Here is a 22,383-nt window from a genome sequence, read left to right on the forward strand (position 1 = left end):
CTCTCACTGTGTCTCTCTCACTGTGTGTCTCTCTCTCACTGTGTCTCTCTCTCTCACAGTGTGTCTCTCTCTCACTGTGTGTCTCGCTCTCACTGTGTCTCGCTCTCACTGTGTCTCTCTCTCACTGTGTGTCTCTCTCACTGTGTGTCTCTCTCTCACTGTGTCTCTCTCTCTCACTGTGTGTCTCTCTCACTGTGTGTGTCTCTCTCTCGCTCACTGTGTGTCTCTCTCTCACTGTGTCTCTCTCTCTCACTGTGTGTCTCTCTCTCACTGTGTGTCTCTCTCACTGTGTCTCTCTCTCTCACTGTGTCTCTCTCTCACTGTGTCTCTCTCTCTCTCACTGTGTGTCTCTCTCTCTCACTGTGTCTCTCTCTCTCACTGTGTGTCTCTCTCTCTCACTGTGTGTCTCTCTCTCACTGTGTGTGTGTCTCTCTCTCTCACTGTGTCTCTCTCTCACTGTGTGTCTCTCTCTCACTGTGTCTCTCTCTCACTGTGTGTCTCTCTCTCACTGTGTGTCTCTTTCTCACTGTGTCTCTCTCTCTCACTGTGTGTCTCTCTCTCACTGTGTCTCTCTCTCACTGTGTGTGTCTCTCTCTCTCTCACTGTGTGTCTCTCTCTCACTGTGTCTCTCTCACTGTGTGTCTCTCACTGTGTTTCTCTCTCTCACTGTGTGTCTCTCTCTCACTGTGTCTCTCTCTCTCACTGTGTGTCTCTCTCTCACTGTGTGTGTCTCTCACTGTGTGTGTCTCTCTCACTGTGTGTGTCTCTCTCTCTCTCGCTGTGTGTCTCTCTCACTGTGTGTCTCTCTCACTGTGTCTCTCTCTCTCACTGTGTGTCTCTCACTGTGTCTCTCTCTCTCACTGTGTGTCTCTCTCTCACTGTGTCTCTCTCTCACTGTGTGTCTCTCTCTCACTGTGTGTCTCTCTCTCACTGTGTCTCTCTCTCACTGTGTCTCTCTCTCACTGTGTGTCTCTCTCTCTCACTGTGTGTCTCTCTCTCACTGTGTCTCTCTCACTGTGTCTCTCTCTCTCTCACTGTGTGTCTCTCTCTCACTGTGTGTCTCTCTATCTCACTGTGTGTGTGTCTCTCTCTCTCACTGTGTCTCTCTCTCACTGTGTCTCTCTCACTGTGTGTCTCTCTCTCACTGTGTCTCTCTCTCTTACTGTGTGTCTCTCTCTCTTACTGTGTGTCTCTCTCTCTCACTGTATCTCTCTCTCTCACTGTGTGTCTCTCTCTCACTGTGTGTGTCTCTCACTGTGTGTGTCTCTCTCTCACTGTGTGTGTCTCTCTCTCTCTCACTGTGTGTCTCTCTCTCACTGTGTGTCTTTCTCACTGTGTCTCTCTCTCTCACTGTGTGTCTCTCACTGTGTCTCTCTCTCTCACTGTGTCTCTCTCTCACTATGTGTCTCTCACTGTGTGTGTCTCTCTCTCTCTCACTGTGTCTCTCTCTCACTGTGTGTCTCTCTCACTGTGTCTCTCTCTCTCACTGTCTCTCTCTCACTGTGTGTCTCTCTCTCACTGTGTGTGTCGCTCTCTCTCACATTATGAGTGTGTGTGTGTCTCTCTCTCTCTCACTGTGTGTGTCTCTCTCTCTCTCACTGTGTGTCTCTCTCACTGTGTGTCTCTCTCACTGCGTCGCTCTCTCTCTCACTGTGTGTGCCGCTCTCTCACTCTCACTGTGTGTCGCTCTCTCTCTCTCTCACTGTGTGTGTCGCTCTCTCTCTCACATTATGTGTGTGTGTGTGTGTCTCTCTCTCTCACATTATGTGTGTGTGTGTCTCTCTCACTCTCACTGTGTGTGTGTCTCTCTCTCACTGTGTGTCGCTCTCTCTCTCACACTATGTGTGTGTCTCTCTCTCTATGTGTGTGTCTCTCTCTCTCACTGTGTGTGTCGCTCTCTCTCTCTCACTGTGTGTCTCTCTCTCACTGTATCTCTCTCTCTCACTGTGTGTCTCTCTCTCACTGTGTGTGTCTCTCACTGTGTGTGTCTCTCTCTCACTGTGTGTGTCTCTCTCTCTCTCTCACTGTGTGTCTCTCTCTCACTGTGTGTCTCTCTCACTGTGTCTCTCTCTCACTGTGTGTCTCTCACTGTGTCTCTCTCTCTCACTGTGTCTCTCTCTCTCACTGTGTCTCTCTCTCTCACTGTGTGTCTCTCTCTCACTGTGTGTCTCTCTCTCTCACTGTGTCTCTCTCTCTCACTGTGTGTCTCTCTCTCACTGTGTCTCTCTCTCACTGTGTGTCTCTCTCTCACTGTGTCTCTCTCTCTCACTGTGTGTCTCTCTCACTGTGTCTCTCTCTCTCACTGTGTCTCTCTCACTGTGTCTCTCTCTCACTGTGTCTCTCTCTCTCTCTCTCACTGTGTGTCTCTCTCACTGTGTGTCTCTCTCACTGTGTGTCTCTCTCTCACTGTGTGTCTCTCTCACTGTGTCTCTCTCTCTCACTGTGTCTCTCTCTCTCTCACTGTGTCTCTCTCTCTCTCACTGTGTGTCTCTCTCTCACTGTGTCTCTCTCTCTCACTGTGTGTCTCTCTCTCTCACTGTGTGTCTCTCTCTCACTGTGTGTGTGTCTCTCTCTCGCACTGTGTCTCTCTCTCACTGTGTGTCTCTCTCTCACTGTGTCTCTCTCTCACTGTGTGTCTCTCTCTCACTGTGTGTCTCTCTCTCAATGTGTGTGTCTCTCACTGTGTGTGTCTCTCTCTCACTGTGTGTGTCTCTCTCTCTCTCACTGTGTGTCTCTCTCTCACTGTGTGTCTTTCTCACTGTGTCTCTCTCTCTCACTGTGTGTCTCTCACTGTGTCTCTCTCTCTCACTGTGTCTCTCTCTCTCACTGTGTGTCTCTCTCTCACTGTGTGTCTCTCTCTCTCACTGTGTCTCTCTCTCTCACTGTGTGTCTCTCTCTCACTGTGTCTCTCTCTCACTGTGTGTCTCTCTCTCACTGTGTGTCTCTCTCACTGTGTCTCTCTCTCTCACTGTGTCTCTCTCTCTCACTGTGTGTCTCTCTCTCACTGTGTGTGTCTCTCTCTCTCTCTCTCACTGTGTGTCTCTCTCTCACTGTGTGTCTCTCACTGTGTGTCTCTCTCACTGTGTGTCTCTCTCTCACTGTGTGTCTCTCTCTCTCTCACTGTGTGTCTCTCTCTCTCTCTCACTGTGTCTCTCTCACTGTGTGTCTCTCTCTCACTGTGTCTCTCTCTCACAGTGTGTCTCTCTCTCACTGTGTGTCTCGCTCTCACTGTGTCTCGCTCTCACTGTGTCTCTCTCTCACTGTGTGTCTCTCTCACTGTGTGTCTCTCTCTCACTGTGTCTCTCTCTCTCACTGTGTGTCTCTCTCACTGTGTGTGTCTCTCTCTCGCTCACTGTGTGTCTCTCTCTCACTGTGTCTCTCTCACTGTGTGTCTCTCTCTCACTGTGTGTCTCTCTCACTGTGTCTCTCTCTCTCACTGTGTCTCTCTCTCACTGTGTCTCTCTCTCTCTCACTGTGTGTCTCTCTCTCTCACTGTGTCTCTCTCTCTCACTGTGTGTCTCTCTCTCTCACTGTGTGTCTCTCTCTCACTGTGTGTGTGTCTCTCTCTCTCACTGTGTCTCTCTCTCACTGTGTGTCTCTCTCTCACTGTGTCTCTCTCTCACTGTGTGTCTCTCTCTCACTGTGTGTCTCTTTCTCACTGTGTCTCTCTCTCTCACTGTGTGTCTCTCTCTCACTGTGTCTCTCTCTCACTGTGTGTGTCTCTCTCTCTCTCACTGTGTGTCTCTCTCTCACTGTGTCTCTCTCACTGTGCTTCTCTCACTGTGTGTCTCTCTCTCACTGTGTGTCTCTCTCTCACTGTGTCTCTCTCTCTCACTGTGTCTCTCTCTCTCACTGTGTCTCTCTCTCTCACTGTGTGTCTCTCTCTCACTGTGTGTGTCTCTCACTGTGTGTGTCTCTCTCACTGTGTGTGTCTCTCTCTCTCTCGCTGTGTGTCTCTCTCTCACTGTGTGTCTCTCTCACTGTGTCTCTCTCTCTCACTGTGTGTCTCTCACTGTGTCTCTCTCTCTCACTGTGTGTCTCTCTCTCACTGTGTCTCTCTCTCACTGTGTGTCTCTCTCTCACTGTGTGTCTCTCTCTCACTGTGTCTCTCTCTCACTGTGTCTCTCTCTCACTGTGTGTCTCTCTCTCACTGTGTGTCTCTCTCTCTCACTGTGTGTCTCTCTCTCACTGTGTCTCTCTCACTGTGTCTCTCTCTCTCTCACTGTGTGTCTCTCTCTCACTGTGTGTCTCTCTATCTCACTGTGTGTGTGTCTCTCTCTCTCACTGTGTCTCTCTCTCACTGTGTCTCTCTCACTGTGTGTCTCTCTCTCACTGTGTCTCTCTCTTACTGTGTGTCTCTCTCTCTCACTGTATCTCTCTCTCTCACTGTGTGTCTCTCTCTCACTGTGTGTGTCTCTCACTGTGTGTGTCTCTCTCTCACTGTGTGTGTCTCTCTCTCTCTCACTGTGTGTCTCTCTCTCACTGTGTGTCTTTCTCACTGTGTCTCTCTCTCTCACTGTGTGTCTCTCACTGTGTCTCTCTCTCTCACTGTGTCTCTCTCTCTCACTGTGTGTCTCTCTCTCACTGTGTGTCTCTCTCTCTCACTGTGTGTCTCTCTCTCACTGTGTGTCTCTCTCTCACTGTGTCTCTCTCTCACTGTGTGTCTCTCTCTCACTGTGTGTCTCTCTCACTGTGTCTCTCTCTCTCACTGTGTGTCTCTCTCTCACTGTGTGTCTCTCTCTCTCTCTCTCTCACTGTGTGTCTCTCTCTCACTGTGTGTCTCTCACTGTGTGTCTCTCTCACTGTGTGTCTCTCTCTCACTGTGTGTCTCTCTCTCTCTCACTGTGTGTCTCTCTCTCTCTCTCACTGTGTCTCTCTCACTGTGTGTCTCTCTCTCACTGTGTCTCTCTCTCACTGTGTGTCTCTCTCACTGTGTGTCTCTCTCTCACTGTGTGTCTCTCTCTCTCTCACTGTGTGTCTCTCTCTCTCTCACTGTGTCTCTCTCACTGTGTGTCTCTCTCTCACTGTGTGTCTCTCTCTCTCACTGTGTGTCTCTCTCTCACTGTGTGTCTCTCTCTCACTGTGTCTCTCTCTCACTGTGTGTCTCTCTCTCACTGTGTGTCTCTCTCACTGTGTCTCTCTCTCTCACTGTGTGTCTCTCTCTCACTGTGTGTCTCTCTCTCTCTCTCTCTCACTGTGTGTCTCTCTCTCACTGTGTGTCTCTCACTGTGTGTCTCTCTCACTGTGTGTCTCTCTCTCACTGTGTGCCTCTCTCTCTCTCACTGTGTGTCTCTCTCTCTCTCTCACTGTGTCTCTCTCACTGTGTGTCTCTCTCTCACTGTGTCTCTCTCTCACAGTGTGTCTCTCTCTCACTGTGTGTCTCGCTCTCACTGTGTCTCGCTCTCACTGTTTCTCTCTCTCACTGTGTGTCTCTCTCACTGTGTGTCTCTCTCTCACTGTGTCTCTCTCTCTCACTGTGTGTCTCTCTCACTGTGTGTGTCTCTCTCTCCCTCACTGTGTGTCTCTCTCTCACTGTGTCTCTCTCTCTCACTGTGTGTCTCTCTCTCACTGTGTGTCTCTCTCACTGTGTCTCTCTCTCTCACTGTGTCTCTCTCTCTCTCACTGTGTCTCTCTCTCTCTCACTGTGTGTCTCTCTCTCTCACTGTGTGTCTCTCTCTCACTGTGTGTGTGTCTCTCTCTCTCACTGTGTCTCTCTCTCACTGTGTGTCTCTCTCTCACTGTGTCTCTCTCTCACTGTGTGTCTCTCTCTCACTGTGTGTCTCTTTCTCACTGTGTCTCTCTCTCTCACTGTGTGTCTCTCTCTCACTGTGTCTCTCTCTCACTGTGTGTGTCTCTCTCTCTCTCACTGTGTGTCTCTCTCTCACTGTGTCTCTCTCACTGTGCGTCTCTCACTGTGTTTCTCTCTCTCACTGTGTGTCTCTCTCTCACTGTGTCTCTCTCTCTCACTGTGTGTCTCTCTCTCACTGTGTGTGTCTCTCACTGTGTGTGTCTCTCTCACTGTGTGTGTCTCTCTCTCTCTCGCTGTGTGTCTCTCTCTCACTGTGTGTCTCTCTCACTGTCTCTCTCTCTCACTGTGTGTCTCTCACTGTGTCTCTCTCTCTCACTGTGTGTCTCTCTCTCACTGTGTCTCTCTCTCACTGTGTGTCTCTCTCTCACTGTGTGTCTCTCTCTCACTGTGTCTCTCTCTCACTGTGTGTCTCTCTCACTGTGTCTCTCTCTCACTGTGTGTCTCTCTCTCACTGTGTCTCTCTCTCACTGTGTCTCTCTCTCACTGTGTGTCTCTCTCACTGTGTCTCTCTCTCACTGTGTGTCTCTCTCTCACTGTGTGTCTCTCTCTCTCACTGTGTGTCTCTCTCTCACTGTGTCTCTCTCACAGTGTCTCTCTCTCTCACTGTGTGTCTCTCTCTCACTGTGTGTCTCTCTATCTCACTTGTGTGTGTCTCTCTCTCTCACTGTGTCTCTCTCTCAGTGTGTCTCTCTCACTGTGTGTCTCTCTCTCACTGTGTCTCTCTCTCTTACTGTGTGTCTCTCTCTCACTGTGTGTCTCTCTCTCACTGTGTCTCGCTCTCAATGTGTCTCTCTCTCACTTTGTGTCTCTCTCTCACTGTGTCTCTCTCTCTCACTGTGTGTCTCTCTCACTGTGTGTGTCTCTCTCTCACTGTGTGTCTCTCTCTCACTGTGTGTCTCTCTCTCACTGTGTCTCTCTCTCTCACTGTGTGTCTCTCTCTCACTGTGTGTCTCTCTCACTGTGTCTCTCTCTCTCACTGTCTCTCTCTCTCACTGTGTGTCTCTCTCTCACTGTGTGTCTCTCTCTCACTGCGTCTCTCTCTCTCACTGTGTGTCTCTCTCTCTCACTGTGTGTCTCTCTCTCACTGTGTGTGTGTCTCTCTCTCTCACTGTGTCTCTCTCTCACTGTGTGTCTCTCTCTCACTGTGTCTCTCTCTCACTGTGTGTCTCTCTCTCTCTCACTGTGTGTCTCTTTCTCACTGTGTCTCTCTCTCTCACTGTGTGTCTCTCACTGTGTCTCTCTGTGTCTCTCTCTCACTGTGTGTCTCTCTCTCTCACTGTGTGTCTCTCTCTCTCTCACTGTGTGTCTCTCTCTCACTGTGTCTCTCTCTCTCACTGTGTGCCTCTCACTGTGTGTCTCTCTCTCACTGTGTCTCGCTCTCACTGTGTTTCTCTCTCTCACTGTGTGTGTCTCTCTCTCACTGTGTGTGTCTCTCTCACTGTGTGTCTCTCTCACTGTGTCTCTCTCTCTCACTGTGTGTCTCTCTCTCACTGTGTGTCTCTCTCTCTCACTGTGTGTCTCTCTCTCACTGTGTGTGTGTCTCTCTCTCTCACTGTGTCTCTCTCTCTCACTGTGTCTCTCTCTCACTGTGTGTCTCTCTCTCACTGTGTCTCTCTCTCACTGTGTGTCTCTCTCTCTCTCACTGTGTGTCTCTTTCTCACTGTGTCTCTCTCTCTCACTGTGTGTCTCTCTCTCACTGTGTGTCTCTCTCTCACTGTGTCTCTCTGTGTCTCTCTCTCACTGTGTCTCTCTCTCACTGTGTGTGTCTCTCTCTCTCTCACTGTGTGTCTCTCTCTCACTGTGTGTCTCTCTCTCACTGTGTCTCTCTCTCTCACTGTGTGTCTCTCACTGTGTGTCTCTCTCTCACTGTGTTTCTCTCTCTCACTGTGTGTGTCTCTCTCTCACTGTGTGTCTCTCTCTCACTGTGTGTCTCTCTCACTGTGTCTCTCTCTCACTGTGTGTCTCTCTCTCACTGTGTGTCTCTCTCTCTCACTGTGTGTCTCTCTCTCACTGTGTCTCTCTCACTGTGTGTGTCTCTCTCTCTCACTGTGTGTCTCTCTCTCACTGTGTGTCTCTCTCTCACTATGTGTCTCTCTCTCACTGTGTGTGTCTCTCTCTCTCTCACTGTGTCTCTCTCTCACTGTGTGTCTCTCTCACTGTGTCTCTCTCTCTCACTGTCTCTCTCTCACTGTGTGTCTCTCTCTCACTGTGTGTGTCGCTCTCTCTCTCACGTTATGTGTGTGTGTGTCTCTCTCTCTCTCACTGTGTGTGTCTCTCTCTCTCTCACTGTGTGTCTCTCTCACTGTGTGTCTCTCTCACTGTGTCGCTCTCTCTCTCACTGTGTGTGCCGCTCTCTCACTCTCACTGTGTGTGTCGCTCTCTCTCTCTCTCTCACTGTGTGTGGCGCTCTCTCTCTCACATTATGTGTGTGTGTGTGTCTCTCTCTCTCTCACTGTGTGTGTGTCTCTCTCTCACTGTGTGTCGCTCTCTCTCTCACACTATGTGTGTGTCTCTCTCTCTCACTGTGTGTCGCTCTCTCTCTCTCACTGTGTGTGTGTGTGTCTCTCTCTCTCAGTGTGTGTGTGTGTGTCTGTCTCAGTGTGTGTGTGTCTCTCTCTCTCAGTGTGTGTGTGTGTGTGTCTGTCTCAGTGTGTGTGTGTGTCTCTCTCTCTCAGTGTGTGTGTGTGTCTGTCTCAGTGTGTGTGTGTGTGTGTCTCTCTCACTGTGTGTGTGTGTGTGTGTGTCTGTCTCAGTGTGTGTGTGTGTTTGTTGCACGGTACACACTGATCATGGTGGTCTGTATTTTAGCTGAATATTAATCCCAGATGTATATTGTGGAAGTTTGCTCATTGTCCAGTAGGGGAAGGGCCTCTGTTCATGGACCAATAGAGACGCTTTGGGGAGGGCTTCCCTCCCATGGATTGCAGCATTTTAATTGGTTGTCTCTTTACCTGCAGAATTGTTGGAGAGACGAGGAGCTGGACCGTAACGTGGAGTTTGTCACGTCTATCATTCGCGCCATCCGCTCCCTGCGTGCTGACTATAATCTCACCAAGACCAAGGCAGATTGTGAGTCCACTTAACTCTGTGGTGCTTGTGAGTGCGTGTTAGAGCACGCTGTACATGTTCATTCATAAGACCATTAGACATAGGAGCAGAATTAGGCCACTCGGCCCATCGAGTCTGCTCCGCCATTCAATCATGGCTGATATTTTCTCATCCCCATTCTCCTGCCTTCTCCCCATAACCCCTGATCCCCTTATTAATCAAGAACCTATCTATCTCTGTCTTAAAGACACTCAGTGATTTGGCCGCCACAGCCTTCTGCGGCAAAGAATTCCACAGATTCACCACCCTCTGGCTGAAGAAATTCCTCCTCATCTCTGTTTTAAAGAGCAATCCAGCACAGGAACAGGCCCTTCGGCCCTCCAAGCCTGTACCAGTCACGATACCAACCTTGGCCAGAACCCTCAGCACTTCCTTGTGCCGTGTCCCTCTATACCCATCCTATCCATGTGTTTGTCAAGATGCCTTTTGAACGACGTTAATGTATCTGCTTCCACAACCTCCCCTGGCAACGCGTTCCAGACACTCACCACCCTCTGCGTAAAAAACCTGCCTCACACATCTCCTCGAAACATTGCCCCACGGACATTAAACCTCTGCCCCCTGGTGACTGACCCCTCCACCCTGGGAAAGAGTGCCTGCCCATCCACTCTATCCATGCCCCTCATAATCTTGTAGACCTCTATCAGGTCACCCTGCAACCTCCATCTTTCTAATGAAAACAGTCCGAGTCTATTTAGCCTCTCCACAGAGCTAACACCCTCCAGACCAGGCAACATCCTGGTAAACCCCCTCTGCACCCTCTACAAAGTCCCCACATCGTTCTGGTAGTGTGGCGACCAGAATTGTGCGCAATATTCCAAGTGCGGCCTTACCAAGGTTCTATACAACTGCAGCCTGACTTGCCAGTTTTTATACTCGATGCCCCGTCCAATGAAGGCAAGCATTCCGTCTGCTTTCTTGACTACCTTGTCCACTTGTGTTGCCACCTTCAAAGATCTGTGGACCTGCACACTCAGATCTCTCTGACTTTCTAATTCCTAAACGTTTTGGCATTTACGGTATATTTCCCCTCTATGTTGGATCGTCCCTTTAGTCTGAGATTGTGTCCTCTGGTTCTAGTTCTTCCTACAAGTGGAAACATCCTCTCCATGTCCACTCTATCCAGGCCTCGCAGTATCCTGTAAGTTTCAATGAGACCCCCCCTCATCCTTCTAAACTCCAACGAGTACAGACCCAGAGTCCTCAACCGTTCCTCATACGACAAGCTCTTCATTCCAGGGATCTTTCTTGTGAACCTCCTCTGGACCCTTTCCAAGGCCTGCACATCCTTCCTTAGATACGAGGCCCCAAAACTGCTCACAATACTCCAAATGGGGTCTTACCAGAGCCTTAAATAGCCTCAGGAGTATCCCTGCTTTTGTATTCTAGCCCTCTCGACATGTTCAATCCCCAGACAGCGGGTGAACTGTGAAACTGGACACTTATATTTTCCTTCATAATAGATGTATTAACAGATGCAGTGTTACACCCGTCTGCCTCCTAGCTGCGACCCCCATGTCTCAGCAGTCTCTCTTTATAAGTGCTCTATGTCACTTCTGGATTGGACATTGTCTGTTGTGGCTGCAGAGGCCGATTCATGAGTGGCTTATCCCCCCCGCAGCTCCACAGACGAATGCCGTTAGCTTGAGGTAGACGTTTTATTTGCCTTCTGTCCTTTCCTGCCATCTGGGAGTTTCTTTGTCTCCGTTTTTTCCACACCCTTCCCTGGAGTCCGTGGAATCCCTGCAGTGGAGAAAGAGGCACTTTGGCCCATCCAGTCTGCATCGACCCTCTGAAAGAACCTCAGCCCACACCCCCAGCCAATCCCTGACACAACACCTAACCTACACATCTTTGGACACAAAGGGCAATTTATCACGGCCAATCCACCTAACCTGTACATCGTTGGACTGTGGGAGGAAACCGGAGCACCCGGACGAAACCCAGACATGGGGAGAACGTGCAGACTCCGCACAGTCAGTGACCCAAGGCCAGAATTGATCCCGGGTTCCTGGCGCTGCAAGGCAGCAGTGCTAACCACCCTGCCGCCCGCAGAAAGGGATGCTTCTCTCTGACTGCCTCTCTCCAGGCACTCCGGTCAGCCGCAAGAAATTCCCACGTATCGACTGCGATCCTGGTCGACTAACTCCAATTCCGACCCCAACCCATTTCTTTCTGTTAAGTCAAACAAGGGGGGCAACAATTCCCTGGTGCATTCTCCATGGCAACGCCTTGACCAATCAGGAATGACTTGCCAACCAATCAGCCCCCTTTTCTCGTGCGTGTAAATTGTTGCTCCCTTTGAAATCTGGTATTCTTGCATTTGGCCTGATCGGTGTGAGATTAAAAACTTTGACAGGATGTTTCTTTTGTCAGTAATAACCTTCTGGTCCTTTCTCTCATGTTCTTACATAGCTTCCACTCAGATGCAGGGAGTCTTGAGCAACACCTCTCCCTCAATCCACACCTCGAAACGAAAGACAGATGACTTGGCCAATTGCATGGATTTCATTGCTGTGCACAGGAATAGGCCACTTTTGACTCAGCTGCTCCGTGCCGAGAATCATGCTCCGCATGACCTGCCGATCGAGCTCACCCCATCAGCCTCTCTTCCTGTTCCCTTCCCCCGCATTGAACCCCATCCTGGGGTTACCATTGTCCAGAAACTGAACTGGGACCAGCCATATACACACTGGCTACCAGAGCAGGTCAGACGCTAGGACTCCTGCAACGAGTAATTCTCCTCGTGACTCCACAAAGCCTGTCCACCACCTACAAGGTCAGCAGTTATTGCCCGTCCCTAATTGCCCCTTGACAAGGTGGTGCTGAGCTGCCGTCTTGAAGCCGCTGCAGTCCCGGCGGTGTAGGTACACCCACCGTGCTGTTGGGGAGGGAGCTCCAGGATTTGGCGACATTGAAGGAAGGCCGATATATTTCCCAGTCGGGATGGGGAGTGACTTGGAGGGGAACCTCCAGGTGGGGGTGGTCCCAGGTATCTGCTGCTCTTGTCCTTCTAGATGGTGGTGGCCGTGGGTTTGGAAGGTGCTGCCTGAGGAACCTCGGTGAGTTCCCGCAGTGAACCTTGTCGATGGTGCACACGGCTGGCACTGTCCATCGGAGGGGGAGGGAGTGAATGTTTGTGGAAGGGACGCCAATCAAGCGGGGCTGCTTTGTCCGGGATGGTGTGGAGCTTCTCGAGTGTTGTTGACTCCAGACCCACAACAATGTGGTTAATTCTTAACTGCCCTGTGAAATGGTCGAACAAGGCACCCTCCCACACGAGGGAAACCACCACATCACATGGAAGAACGCTTAAATCAACCCAGCACCCCTTTAAGTGCATCCACGTTAATCGTTGCTGAACGACTGCCGTTGTTGTTGGTGGAACCTTCCTGTCCACAAATTGGCTCCTCCGTTCCATTCAGTGACCCTCTGACCTCTGTTCCCCCTCTCGCTTTCTCCCGCAGGTTACCTGACATGCTCGGACGAGAACACGGCTGCCCTGGTCAACATGTTCTCCTCCTACATCCAGACCCTGTCGTCCTCCAAGTCGGTGAGCACCCTGGTGCACGAGGAATGCCCAGCCGGCTGTGCCTTGGCCATCGCCTCTGACCGCTGCACCGTCCACCTAATGCTGAAGGTAAGCATGACCGGGGTGGGGGGGGGACGCCAACTTGCACAGGCTAAATCCCGTAGCTCTGTCCCCCACCAACTGCTAGCTCCCCATTGTTGCCTCGATTGTTAGTTTTACAAGAAGATGTCTCAATAGGGAAGGAAGCAGCAACATTCTGGGAGATTTTATTTTTTGTTAACGGGGTGGGGGGGGGGGGTGACTTTAATCAGACCTGTCAAATTGATTGGAACGGTGGGGGGGGCAATGTTAAATTTACACCTTTCCCAAGCCTCAGGTCACCCAAGAACAAAGAAAAGTACAGCACAGGAACAGGCCCTTTGGCCCTCCAAGCCCGTGCCGACCATGCTGCCCGACTAAACTACAGTCTTCTACACTTCCGGGGTCCGTATCCCTCTATTCCCATCCTATTCATGTATTTGTCAAGATGCCCCTTAAATGTCACTATCGTCCCTGCTTCCACCACCTCCTCCGGCAGCGAGTTCCACGCACCCACTACCCTCTGTGTAAAAAACTTGCCTCGTACATCTCCTCTAAACCTTGCCCCTCGCACCTTAAACCTATGCCCCCTAGTAATTGACCCCTCTACCCTGGGGAAAAGCCTCTGACCATCCACTCTGTCTATGCCCCTCATAATTTTGTAGACCTCGATCAGGTCGCCCCTCAACCTCCGTCGTTCCAGTGAGAACAAACCGAGTTTATTCAACCGCTCCTCATAGCTAATGCCCTCCATACCAGGCAACATCCTGGTAAATCTCTTCTGCACCCTCTCTAGAGCCTCCACATCCTTCTGGTAGTGTGGCGACCAGAATTGAACACTATACTCCAAGTGTGGCCTAACTAAGGTTCTATACAGCTGCAACATGACTTGCCAATTCTTATACTCAGTGCCCCGGCCAATGAAGTCCGTATATCCTTCAATCCTTTCCCCCTCGTGTCCTTATCTCCCACTGCTGAGGAGCAGCGTCAAAAACCAGCCTCTGGTCATGTTATCACCTGTGTGTTTGCTCCACGTCGAAGTTCCTGGTCGCAAAGCCGTTTCCCGGCTGACATCCTTTCCAGGCAGGTGGATATCCCGACAAAGGTCGCATTTCCTGGACCGTTCCGATTGAGCGTGGGTCTGGATTCTGAAGTTGGGCCTCTGAACGGGGCTTCACTGCACCACCTTTACACTCTGGACTCGAGTGCGCTCCCCACAGAGACTCGGCTGACAATTCCTGAGGGGGGCATGTTAACCCCTGGGCATGACCGCTGGAAAGTGGTAAAGGTCACAGCTAACTTGGCTTGTTGCTTTTAGCAATTCTTTCCTCCTCGTAACTGAGTCTTCCGCCACCCCATCCTCTCCAGGAGTTCTATACCCCCCCCGCCACAAACCTCGGCATGAATTAAACCTCCACCTTATACCCGAGTCTCCCCTCCCAACCCACCCACTCTTTTCCCCAGTCCCATCCTCAGCTTGGGTCGCCCCATCCGCCCAATTCTCCCCCAACCCTCTCTCTCTCTCTCTCTCTCTCTCTCTCTCTCTCTTCTCCCCCCCCCCCAGCTCCTTACAATTCCTCGCACTCACGGCCAGCTCGCCCTCCACATCCCGTCCCCCCCTCCAGCTGTTCCCAGCTCTCTGCTTTCAGGGGCTCTGCAATGACGATTTGTCTCTGCTTCGTGATCTGATCCGGTTGATTTTTCTTTTTAAAGGGCCTGATAGATGCTGAAAAAGAAGTCTCGAAACTCAGGAACAAGCAGAGCGATGTACAGAAACAGGTCGCAAAGCTCACGGAGAAACTCTCCAAGCCGGATTACCAGACCAAAGTGCCTCAGAAAATCCAGGAGATGGATTCGGAAAAGGTAAAGAGACTGAAACAACGGTGTAGAGGGAGCTTTACTCTGTATCTAACCCCGTGCTGTACCTGTCCTGGGAGTGTTTGATGGGGACAGTGTAGAGGGAGCTTTACTCTGTATCTAACCCCGTGCTGTAATTGTCCTGGGAGTGTTTGATGGGGACAGTATAGAGGGAGCTTTACTCTGTATCTAACCCCGTGCTGTACCTGTCCTGGGAGTGTTTGATGGGGACAGTGTAGAGGGAGCTTTACTCTGTATCTAACCCCGTGCTGTACTTGTCCTGGGAGTGTTTGATGGGGACAGTGTAGAGGGAGCTTTACTCTGTATCTAACCCCGTGCTGTACCTGTCCTGGGAGTGTTTGATGGGGACAGTGTAGAGGGAGCTTTACTCTGTATCTAACCCCGTGCTGTACCTGTCCTGGGAATGTTTGATGGGGACAGTGTAGAGGGAGCTTTACTCTGTACCTAACCCCGTGCTGTACCTGTCCTGGGAGTGTTTGATGGGGACAGTGTAGAGGGAGCTTTACTCTGTATCTAACCCCGTGCTGTACCTGTCCGGGGAGTGTTTGATGGGGACAGTGTACAGGGAGCTTTACTCTGTATCTAAACCCGTGCTGTACCTGTCCTGGGAGTGTTTGATGGGGACAGTGTAGAGGGAGCTTTACTCTGTATCTAACCCTGTGCTGTACCTGTCCTGGGAGTGTTTGATGGGGACAGTGTAGAGGGAGCTTTACTCTGTATCTAACCCCGTGCTGTAGCTGTCCTGGGAGTGTTTGATGGGGACAGTGTAGCGGGAGCTTTACTCTGTATCTAACCCCGTGCTGTACCTGTCCTGGGAGTGTTTGATGGGGACAGTGTAGCGGGAGCTTTACTCTGTATCTAACCCCGTGCTGTAGCTGTCCTGGGAGTGTTTGATGTGGACAGTGTAGCGGGAGCTTTACTCTGTATCTCACCCCGTGCTGTACCTGTCCTGGGAGTGTTTGATGGGGACAGTGTAGAGGGAGCTTTACTCTGTATCTAACCCCGTGCTGTACCTGTCCTGGGAGTGTTTGATGGGGACAGTGTACAGGGAGCTTTACTCTGTATCTAACCCCGTGCTGTACCTGTCCTGGGAGTGTTTGATGGGGACAGTGTACAGGGAGCTTTACTCTGTATCTAACCCCGTGCTGTACCTGTCCTGGGAGTGTTTGATGGGGACAGTGTAGAGGGAGCTTTACTCTGTATCTAACCCCGTGCTGTAGCTGTCCTGGGAGTGTTTGATGGGGACAGTGTAGCGGGAGCTTTACTCTGTATCTAACCCCGTGCTGTACCTGTCCTGGGAGTGTTTGATGGGGACAGTGTAGAGGGAGCTTTACTCTGTATCTAACCCCGTGCTGTACCTGTCCTGGGAGTGTTTGATGTGGACAGTGTAGAGGGAGCTTTACTCTGTATCTCACCCCGTGCTGTACCTGTCCTGGGAGTGTTTGATGGGGACAGTGTAGAGGGAGCTTTACTCTGTATCTCACCCCGTGCTGTACCTGTCCTGGGAGTGTTTGATGGGGACAGTGTAGAGGAAGCTTTACTCTGTATCTAACCCCGTGCTGTACCTGTCCTGGGAGTGTTTGATGGGGACGGTGTAGAGGGAGCTTTACTCTGTATCTAACCCCGTGCTGTACCTGTCCTGGGAGTGTTTAATGGGGACAGTGTAGAGGGAGCTTTACTCTGTATCTAACCCTGTGCTGTACCTGTCCTGGGAGTGTTTGATGGGGACAGTGTAGAGGGAGCTTTACTCTGTACCTAACCCTGTGCTATACCTGTCCTGGGAGTGTTTGATGGGGACAGTGTAGAGGGAGCTTTACTCTGTATCTAACCCCGTGCTGTACCTGTCCTGGGAGTGTTTGATGGGGACAGTGTAGAGGGAGCTTTACTCTGTATCTAACCCCGTGCTGTACCTGTCCTGGGAGTGTTTGATGGGGACAGTGTCGAGGGAGCTTTACTCTGTATCTAACCCCGTGCTGTACCTGTCCTGGGAGTGTTTGATGGGGACAGTGTAGAGGGAGCTTTACTCTGTATCTAACCCCTTGCTGTACTGTCCTGGGAGTGTTTGATGGGGACAGTGTACAGGGAGCTTTACTCTGTATCTAACCCCGTGCTGTACCTGTCCTGGGAGTGTTTGATGGGGACAGTGTAGAGGGAGCTTTACTCTGTATCTAACCCCGTGCTGTACCTGTCCTGGGAGTGTTTGATGGGGACAGTGTAGAGGGAGCTTTACTCTGTATCTAACCCTGTGCTGTACCTGTCCTGCGAGTGTTTGATGGGGACAGTGTAGAGGGAGCTTTACTCTGGATCTAACCCCGTGCTGTACCTGTCCTGGGAGTGTTTGATGGGGACAGTGTAGAGGGAGCTTTACTCTGTATCTAACCCCGTGCTGTACCTGTCCTGGGAGTGTTTGATGGGGACAGTGTAGAGGGAGTTTTACTCTGTCTCTAACCCCGTGCTGTACCTGTCCTGGGAGTTTTTGATGGGGACAGTGTCGAGGGTGCTTTACTCTGTATCTAACCCCGTGCTGTACCTGTCCTGGGAGTGTTTGATGGGGAGAGGGAAGAGTGAGCTTTACTCTGTCTCTAACCCCGTGCTGTACCTGTCCTGGGAGTGTTTGATGGGGACAGTGTAGAGGGAGTTTTACTCTGTATCTAACCCCTTGCTGTACTGTCCTGGGAGTGTTTGATGGGGACAGTGTACAGGGAGCTTTACTCTGTATCTAACCCCGTGCTGTACCTGTCCTGGGAGTGTTTGATGGGGACAGTGTAGAGGGAGCTTTACTCTGTATCTAACCCGGTGCTGTACCTGTCCTGGGAGTGTTTGATGGGGACAGTGTAGAGGGAGCTTTACTCTGTATCTAACCCTGTGCTGTACCTGTCCTGCGAGTGTTTGATGGGGACAGTGTAGAGGGAGCTTTACTCTGTATCTAACCCCGTGCTGTACCTGTCCTGGGAGAGTTTGATGGGGACAGTGTAGAGGGAGCTTTACTCTGTATCTAACCCCGTGCTGTACCTGTCAGGGGAGTGTTTGATGGGGAGAGGGAAGAGGGAGCTTTACTCTGTACCTAACCCCGTGCTGTACCTGTCCTGGGAGTGTTTGATGGGGACAGTGTAGAGGGAGCTTTACTCTGTATCTAACCCCGTGCTGTACCTGTCCGGGGAGTGTTTGATGGGGACAGTGTACAGGGAGCTTTACTCTGTATCTAAACCCGTGCTGTACCTGTCCTGGGAGTGTTTGATGGGGACAGTGTAGAGGGAGCTTTACTCTGTATCTAACCCCGTGCTGTACCTGTCCTGGGAGTGTTTGATGGGTACAGTGTAGAGGGAGCTTTACTCTGTATCTAACACCGTGCTGTACCTGTCCTGGGAGTGTTTGATGGGGACAGTGTACAGGGAGCTTTACTCTGTATCTAACCCCGTGCTGTACTTGTCCTGGGAGTGTTTGATGGGGACAGTGTAGAGGGAGCTTTACTCTGTATCTAACCCCGTGCTGTAGCTGTCCTGGGAGTGTTTGATGGGGACAGTGTAGCGGGAGCTTTACTCTGTATCTAACCCCGTGCTGTACCTGTCCTGGGAGTGTTTGATGGGGACAGTGTAGAGGGAGCTTTACTCTGTATCTCACCCCGTGCTGTACCTGTCCTGGGAGTGTTTGATGTGGACAGTGTAGCGGGAGCTTTACTCTGTATCTCACCCCGTGCTGTACCTGTCCTGGGAGTGTTTGATGGGGACAGTGTAGAGGGAGCTTTACTCTGTATCTAACCCCGTGCTGTACCTGTCCTGGGAGTGTTTGATGGGGACAGTGTAGAGGGAGCTTTACTCTGTATCTAACCCCGTGCTGTACCTGTCCTGGGAGTGTTTGATGGGGACAGTGTAGAGGGAGCTTTACTCTGTATCTAACCCCGTGCTGTAGCTGTCCTGGGAGTGTTTGATGGGGACAGTGTAGCGGGAGCTTTACTCTGTATCTAACCCCGTGCTGTACCTGTCCTGGGTGTGTTTGATGGGGACAGTGTAGAGGGAGCTTTACTCTGTATCTAACCCCGTGCTGTACCTGTCCTGGGAGTGTTTGATGTGGACAGTGTAGATGGAGCTTTACTCTGTATCTCACCCCGTGCTGTACCTGTCCTGGGAGTGTTTGATGGGGACAGTGTAGAGGGAGCTTTACTCTGTATCTAACCCCGTGCTGTACCTGTCCTGGGAGTGTTTGATGGGGACAGTGTAGAGGAAGCTTTACTCTGTATCTAACCCCGTGCTGTACCTGTCCTGGGAGTGTTTGATGGGGACGGTGTAGAGGGAGCTTTACTCTGTATCTAACCCCGTGCTGTACCTGTCCTGGGAGTGTTTAATGGGGACAGTGTAGAGGGAGCTTTACTCTGTATCTAACCCTGTGCTGTACCTGTCCTGGGAGTGTTTGATGGGGACAGTGTAGAGGGAGCTTTACTCTGTACCTAACCCTGTGCTATACCTGTCCTGGGAGTGTTTGATGGGGACAGTGTAGAGAGAGCTTTACTCTGTATCTAACCCCGTGCTGTACCTGTCCTGGGAGTGTTTGATGGGGACAGTGTAGAGGGAGCTTTACTCTGTATCTAACCCCGTGCTGTACCTGTCCTGGGAGTGTTTGATGGGGACAGTGTCGAGGGAGCTTTACTCTGTATCTAACCCCGTGCTGTACCTGTCCTGGGAGTGTTTGATGGGGACAGTGTAGAGGGAGCTTTACTCTGTATCTAACCCCTTGCTGTACTGTCCTGGGAGTGTTTGATGGGGACAGTGTACAGGGAGCTTTACTCTGTATCGAACCCCGTGCTGTACCTGTCCTGGGAGTGTTTGATGGGGACAGTGTAGAGGGAGCTTTACTCTGTATCTAACCCCGTGCTGTACCTGTCCTGGGAGTGTTTGATGGGGACAGTGTAGAGGGAGCTTTACTCTGTATCTAACCCTGTGCTGTACCTGTCCTGCGAGTGTTTGATGGGGACAGTGTAGAGGGAGCTTTACTCTGGATCTAACCCCGTGCTGTACCTGTCCTGGGAGTGTTTGATGGGGACAGTGTAGAGGGAGCTTTACTCTGTATCTAACCCCGTGCTGTACCTGTCAGGGGAGTGTTTGATGGGGACAGTGTAGAGGGAGTTTTACTCTGTCTCTAACCCCGTGCTGTACCTGTCCTGGGAGTTTTTGATGGGGACAGTGTCGAGGGAGCTTTACTCTGTATCTAACCCCGTGCTGTACCTGTCCTGGGAGTGTTTGATGGGGAGAGGGAAGAGGGAGCTTTACTCTGTCTCTAACCCCGTGCTGTACCTGTCCTGGGAGTGTTTGATGGGGACAGTGTAGAGGGAGTTTTACTCTGTATCTAACCCCTTGCTGTACTGTCCTGGGAGTGTTTGATGGGGACAGTGTACAGGGAGCTTTACTCTGTATCTAACCCCGTGCTGTACCTGTCCTGGGAGTGTTTGATGGGGACAGTGTAGAGGGAGCTTTACTCTGTATCTAACCCGGTGCTGTACCTGTCCTGGGAGTGTTTGATGGGGACAGTGTAGAGGGAGCTTTACTCTGTATCTAACCCTGTGCTGTACCTGTCCTGCGAGTGTTTGATGGGGACAGTGTAGAGGGAGCTTTACTCTGTATCTAACCCCGTGCTGTACCTGTCCTGGGAGAGTTTGATGGGGACAGTGTAGAGGGAGCTTTACTCTGTATCTAACCCCGTGCTGTACCTGTCAGGGGAGTGTTTGATGGGGAGAGGGAAGAGGGAGCATTACTCTGTATCTAACCCCGTGCTGTACCTGTCCTGGGAGTGTTTGATGGGGAGAGGGAAGAGGGAGCTTTACTCTGTCTCTATCCCCGTGCTGTACCTGTCCTGGGAATGTTTGATGGGGACAGTGTAGAGGGAGCTTTACTCTGTATCTAACCACGTGCTGTACCTGTCCTGGGAGTGTTTGATGGGGACAGTGTAGAGGGAGCTTTACTCTGTATCTAACCCCGTGCTGTACCTGTCCTGGGAGTGTTTGATGGGGACAGTGTAGAGGGAGCTTTACTCTGTATCTAACCCCGTGCTGTACCTGTCCTGGGAATGTTTGATGGGGACAGTGTAGAGGGAGCTTTACTCTGTATCTAACCCCGTGCTGTACCTGTCCTGCGAGTGTTTGATGTTGACAGTGTAGAGGGAGCTTTACTCTGTATCTAACCCCGTGCTGTACCTGTCCTGGGAGTGTTTGATGGGGACAGTGTAGAGGGAGCTTTACTCTGTATCTAACCCCGTGCTGTACCTGTCCTGGGAGTGTTTGATGGGGACAGTGTAGAGGGAGCTTTACTCTGTCTCTAACCCCATGCTGTACCTGTCCTGGGAGTGATTGATGGGGACAGTGTAGAGGGAGCTTTACTCTGTATCTAACCCCGTGCTGTACCTGGCCTGGGAGTGTTTGATGGGGACAGTGCAGGGGGGGGTTTCACTCTGTATCTAACCCCGTGCTGTACCTGTCCTGGGAGTGTTTCATGTGGACAGTGTAGGGGGAGCTTTACTCTGTATCTAACCCCGTGCTGTACCTGTCCTGGGAGTGTTTGATGGGGACAGTGTCGAGGGAGCTTTACTCTGTATCTAACCCCGTGCTGTACCTGTCCTGGGAGTGTTTGATGGGGACAGTGTCGAGGGAGCTTTACTCTGTATCTAACCCCGTGCTGTACCTGTCCTGGGAGTGTTTGATGGGGAGAGTGTAGAGGGAGCTTTACTCTGTATCTAACCCCGTGCTGTAGCTGTCCTGTGAGTGTTTGATGGGGACAGTGTAGAGGGAGCTTTACTCTGTATCTAACCCCGTGCTGTAGCTGTCCTGTGAGTGTTTGATGGGGACAGTGTAGAGGGAGCTTTACTCTGTATCTACCCCCGTGCTGTACCTGTCCCGGGAGTGTTTGTTGTGGACAGTGTAGAGGGAGTTTTACTCTGTATCTAACCCCGTGCTGTACCTGTCCTGGGAGTGTTTGATGGGGACAGTGTCGAGGGAGCTTTGCTCTGTATCTAACCCCGTGCTGTACCTGTCCTGGGAGTGTTTGATGGGGACAGTGTAGAGGGAGCTTTACTCTGTATCTAACCCCATGCTGTACCTGTCCTGGGAGTATTTGATGGGGACAGTGTAGAGGGAGCTTTACTCTGTATCTAACCCCGTGCTGTACCTGTCCTGGGAGTGATTGATGAGGACAGTGTAGGGGGAGCTTTACTCTGTATCTAACCCCGTGCTGTACCTGTCCTGGGAGTGTTTGATGGGGACAGTGTAGAGGGAGCTTTACTCTGTATCTAACCCCGGGCTGTACCTGTCCTGGGAGTGTTTGATGGGGACAGTGTAGAGGGAGCTTTACTCTGTATCTAACCCCGGGCTGTACCTGTCCTGGGAGTGTTTGATGGGGACAGTGTAGAGGGAGCTTTACTCTGTATCTAACCCTGTGCTGTACCTGCCCTGGGAGTGTTTGATGGGGACAGTGTAGAGGGAGCTTTACTCTGTATCTAACCCCGTGCTGTACCTGTCCTGGGAGTGTTTGATGTGGACAGTGTAGAGGGAGCTTTACTCTGTATCTCACCCCGTGCTGTACCTGTCCTGGGAGTGTTTGATGGGGACAGTGTAGAGGGAGCTTTACTCTGTATCTCACCCCGTGCTGTACCTGTCCTGGGAGTGTTTGATGGGGACAGTGTAGAGGAAGCTTTACTCTGTATCTAACCCCGTGCTGTACCTGTCCTGGGAGTGTTTGATGGGGACGGTGTAGAGGGAGCTTTACTCTGTATCTAACCCCGTGCTGTACCTGTCCTGGGAGTGTTTAATGGGGACAGTGTAGAGGGAGCTTTACTCTGTATCTAACCCTGTGCTGTACCTGTCCTGGGAGTGTTTGATGGGGACAGTGTAGAGGGAGCTTTACTCTGTACCTAACCCTGTGCTATACCTGTCCTGGGAGTGTTTGATGGGGACAGTGTAGAGGGAGCTTTACTCTGTATCTAACCCCGTGCTGTA

General features: G+C 51.2%; 1 protein-coding gene across 3 annotated transcripts in view; it reads left to right on the forward strand.

Moving 5' to 3' along the window:
* vars1 (valyl-tRNA synthetase 1) overlaps positions 1–22,383 on the forward strand; it is a 112,599-nt gene that overhangs the window by 75,806 nt on the left and 14,410 nt on the right. For all 3 annotated transcript variants that reach the window (XM_072475740.1, XM_072475742.1, XM_072475741.1), the window contains exons 28-30: positions 8,767–8,878; positions 12,385–12,557; positions 14,241–14,390. In XM_072475740.1, coding sequence (XP_072331841.1) covers positions 8,767–8,878; positions 12,385–12,557; positions 14,241–14,390 — 435 coding nt within the window. The remainder of the gene's footprint in view (positions 1–8,766; positions 8,879–12,384; positions 12,558–14,240; positions 14,391–22,383) is intronic.

The sequence above is a fragment of the Scyliorhinus torazame genome, chromosome 14, assembly GCF_047496885.1.
Source record: "Scyliorhinus torazame isolate Kashiwa2021f chromosome 14, sScyTor2.1, whole genome shotgun sequence".
NCBI classification, from domain to species: Eukaryota; Metazoa; Chordata; class Chondrichthyes; order Carcharhiniformes; family Scyliorhinidae; genus Scyliorhinus; species Scyliorhinus torazame.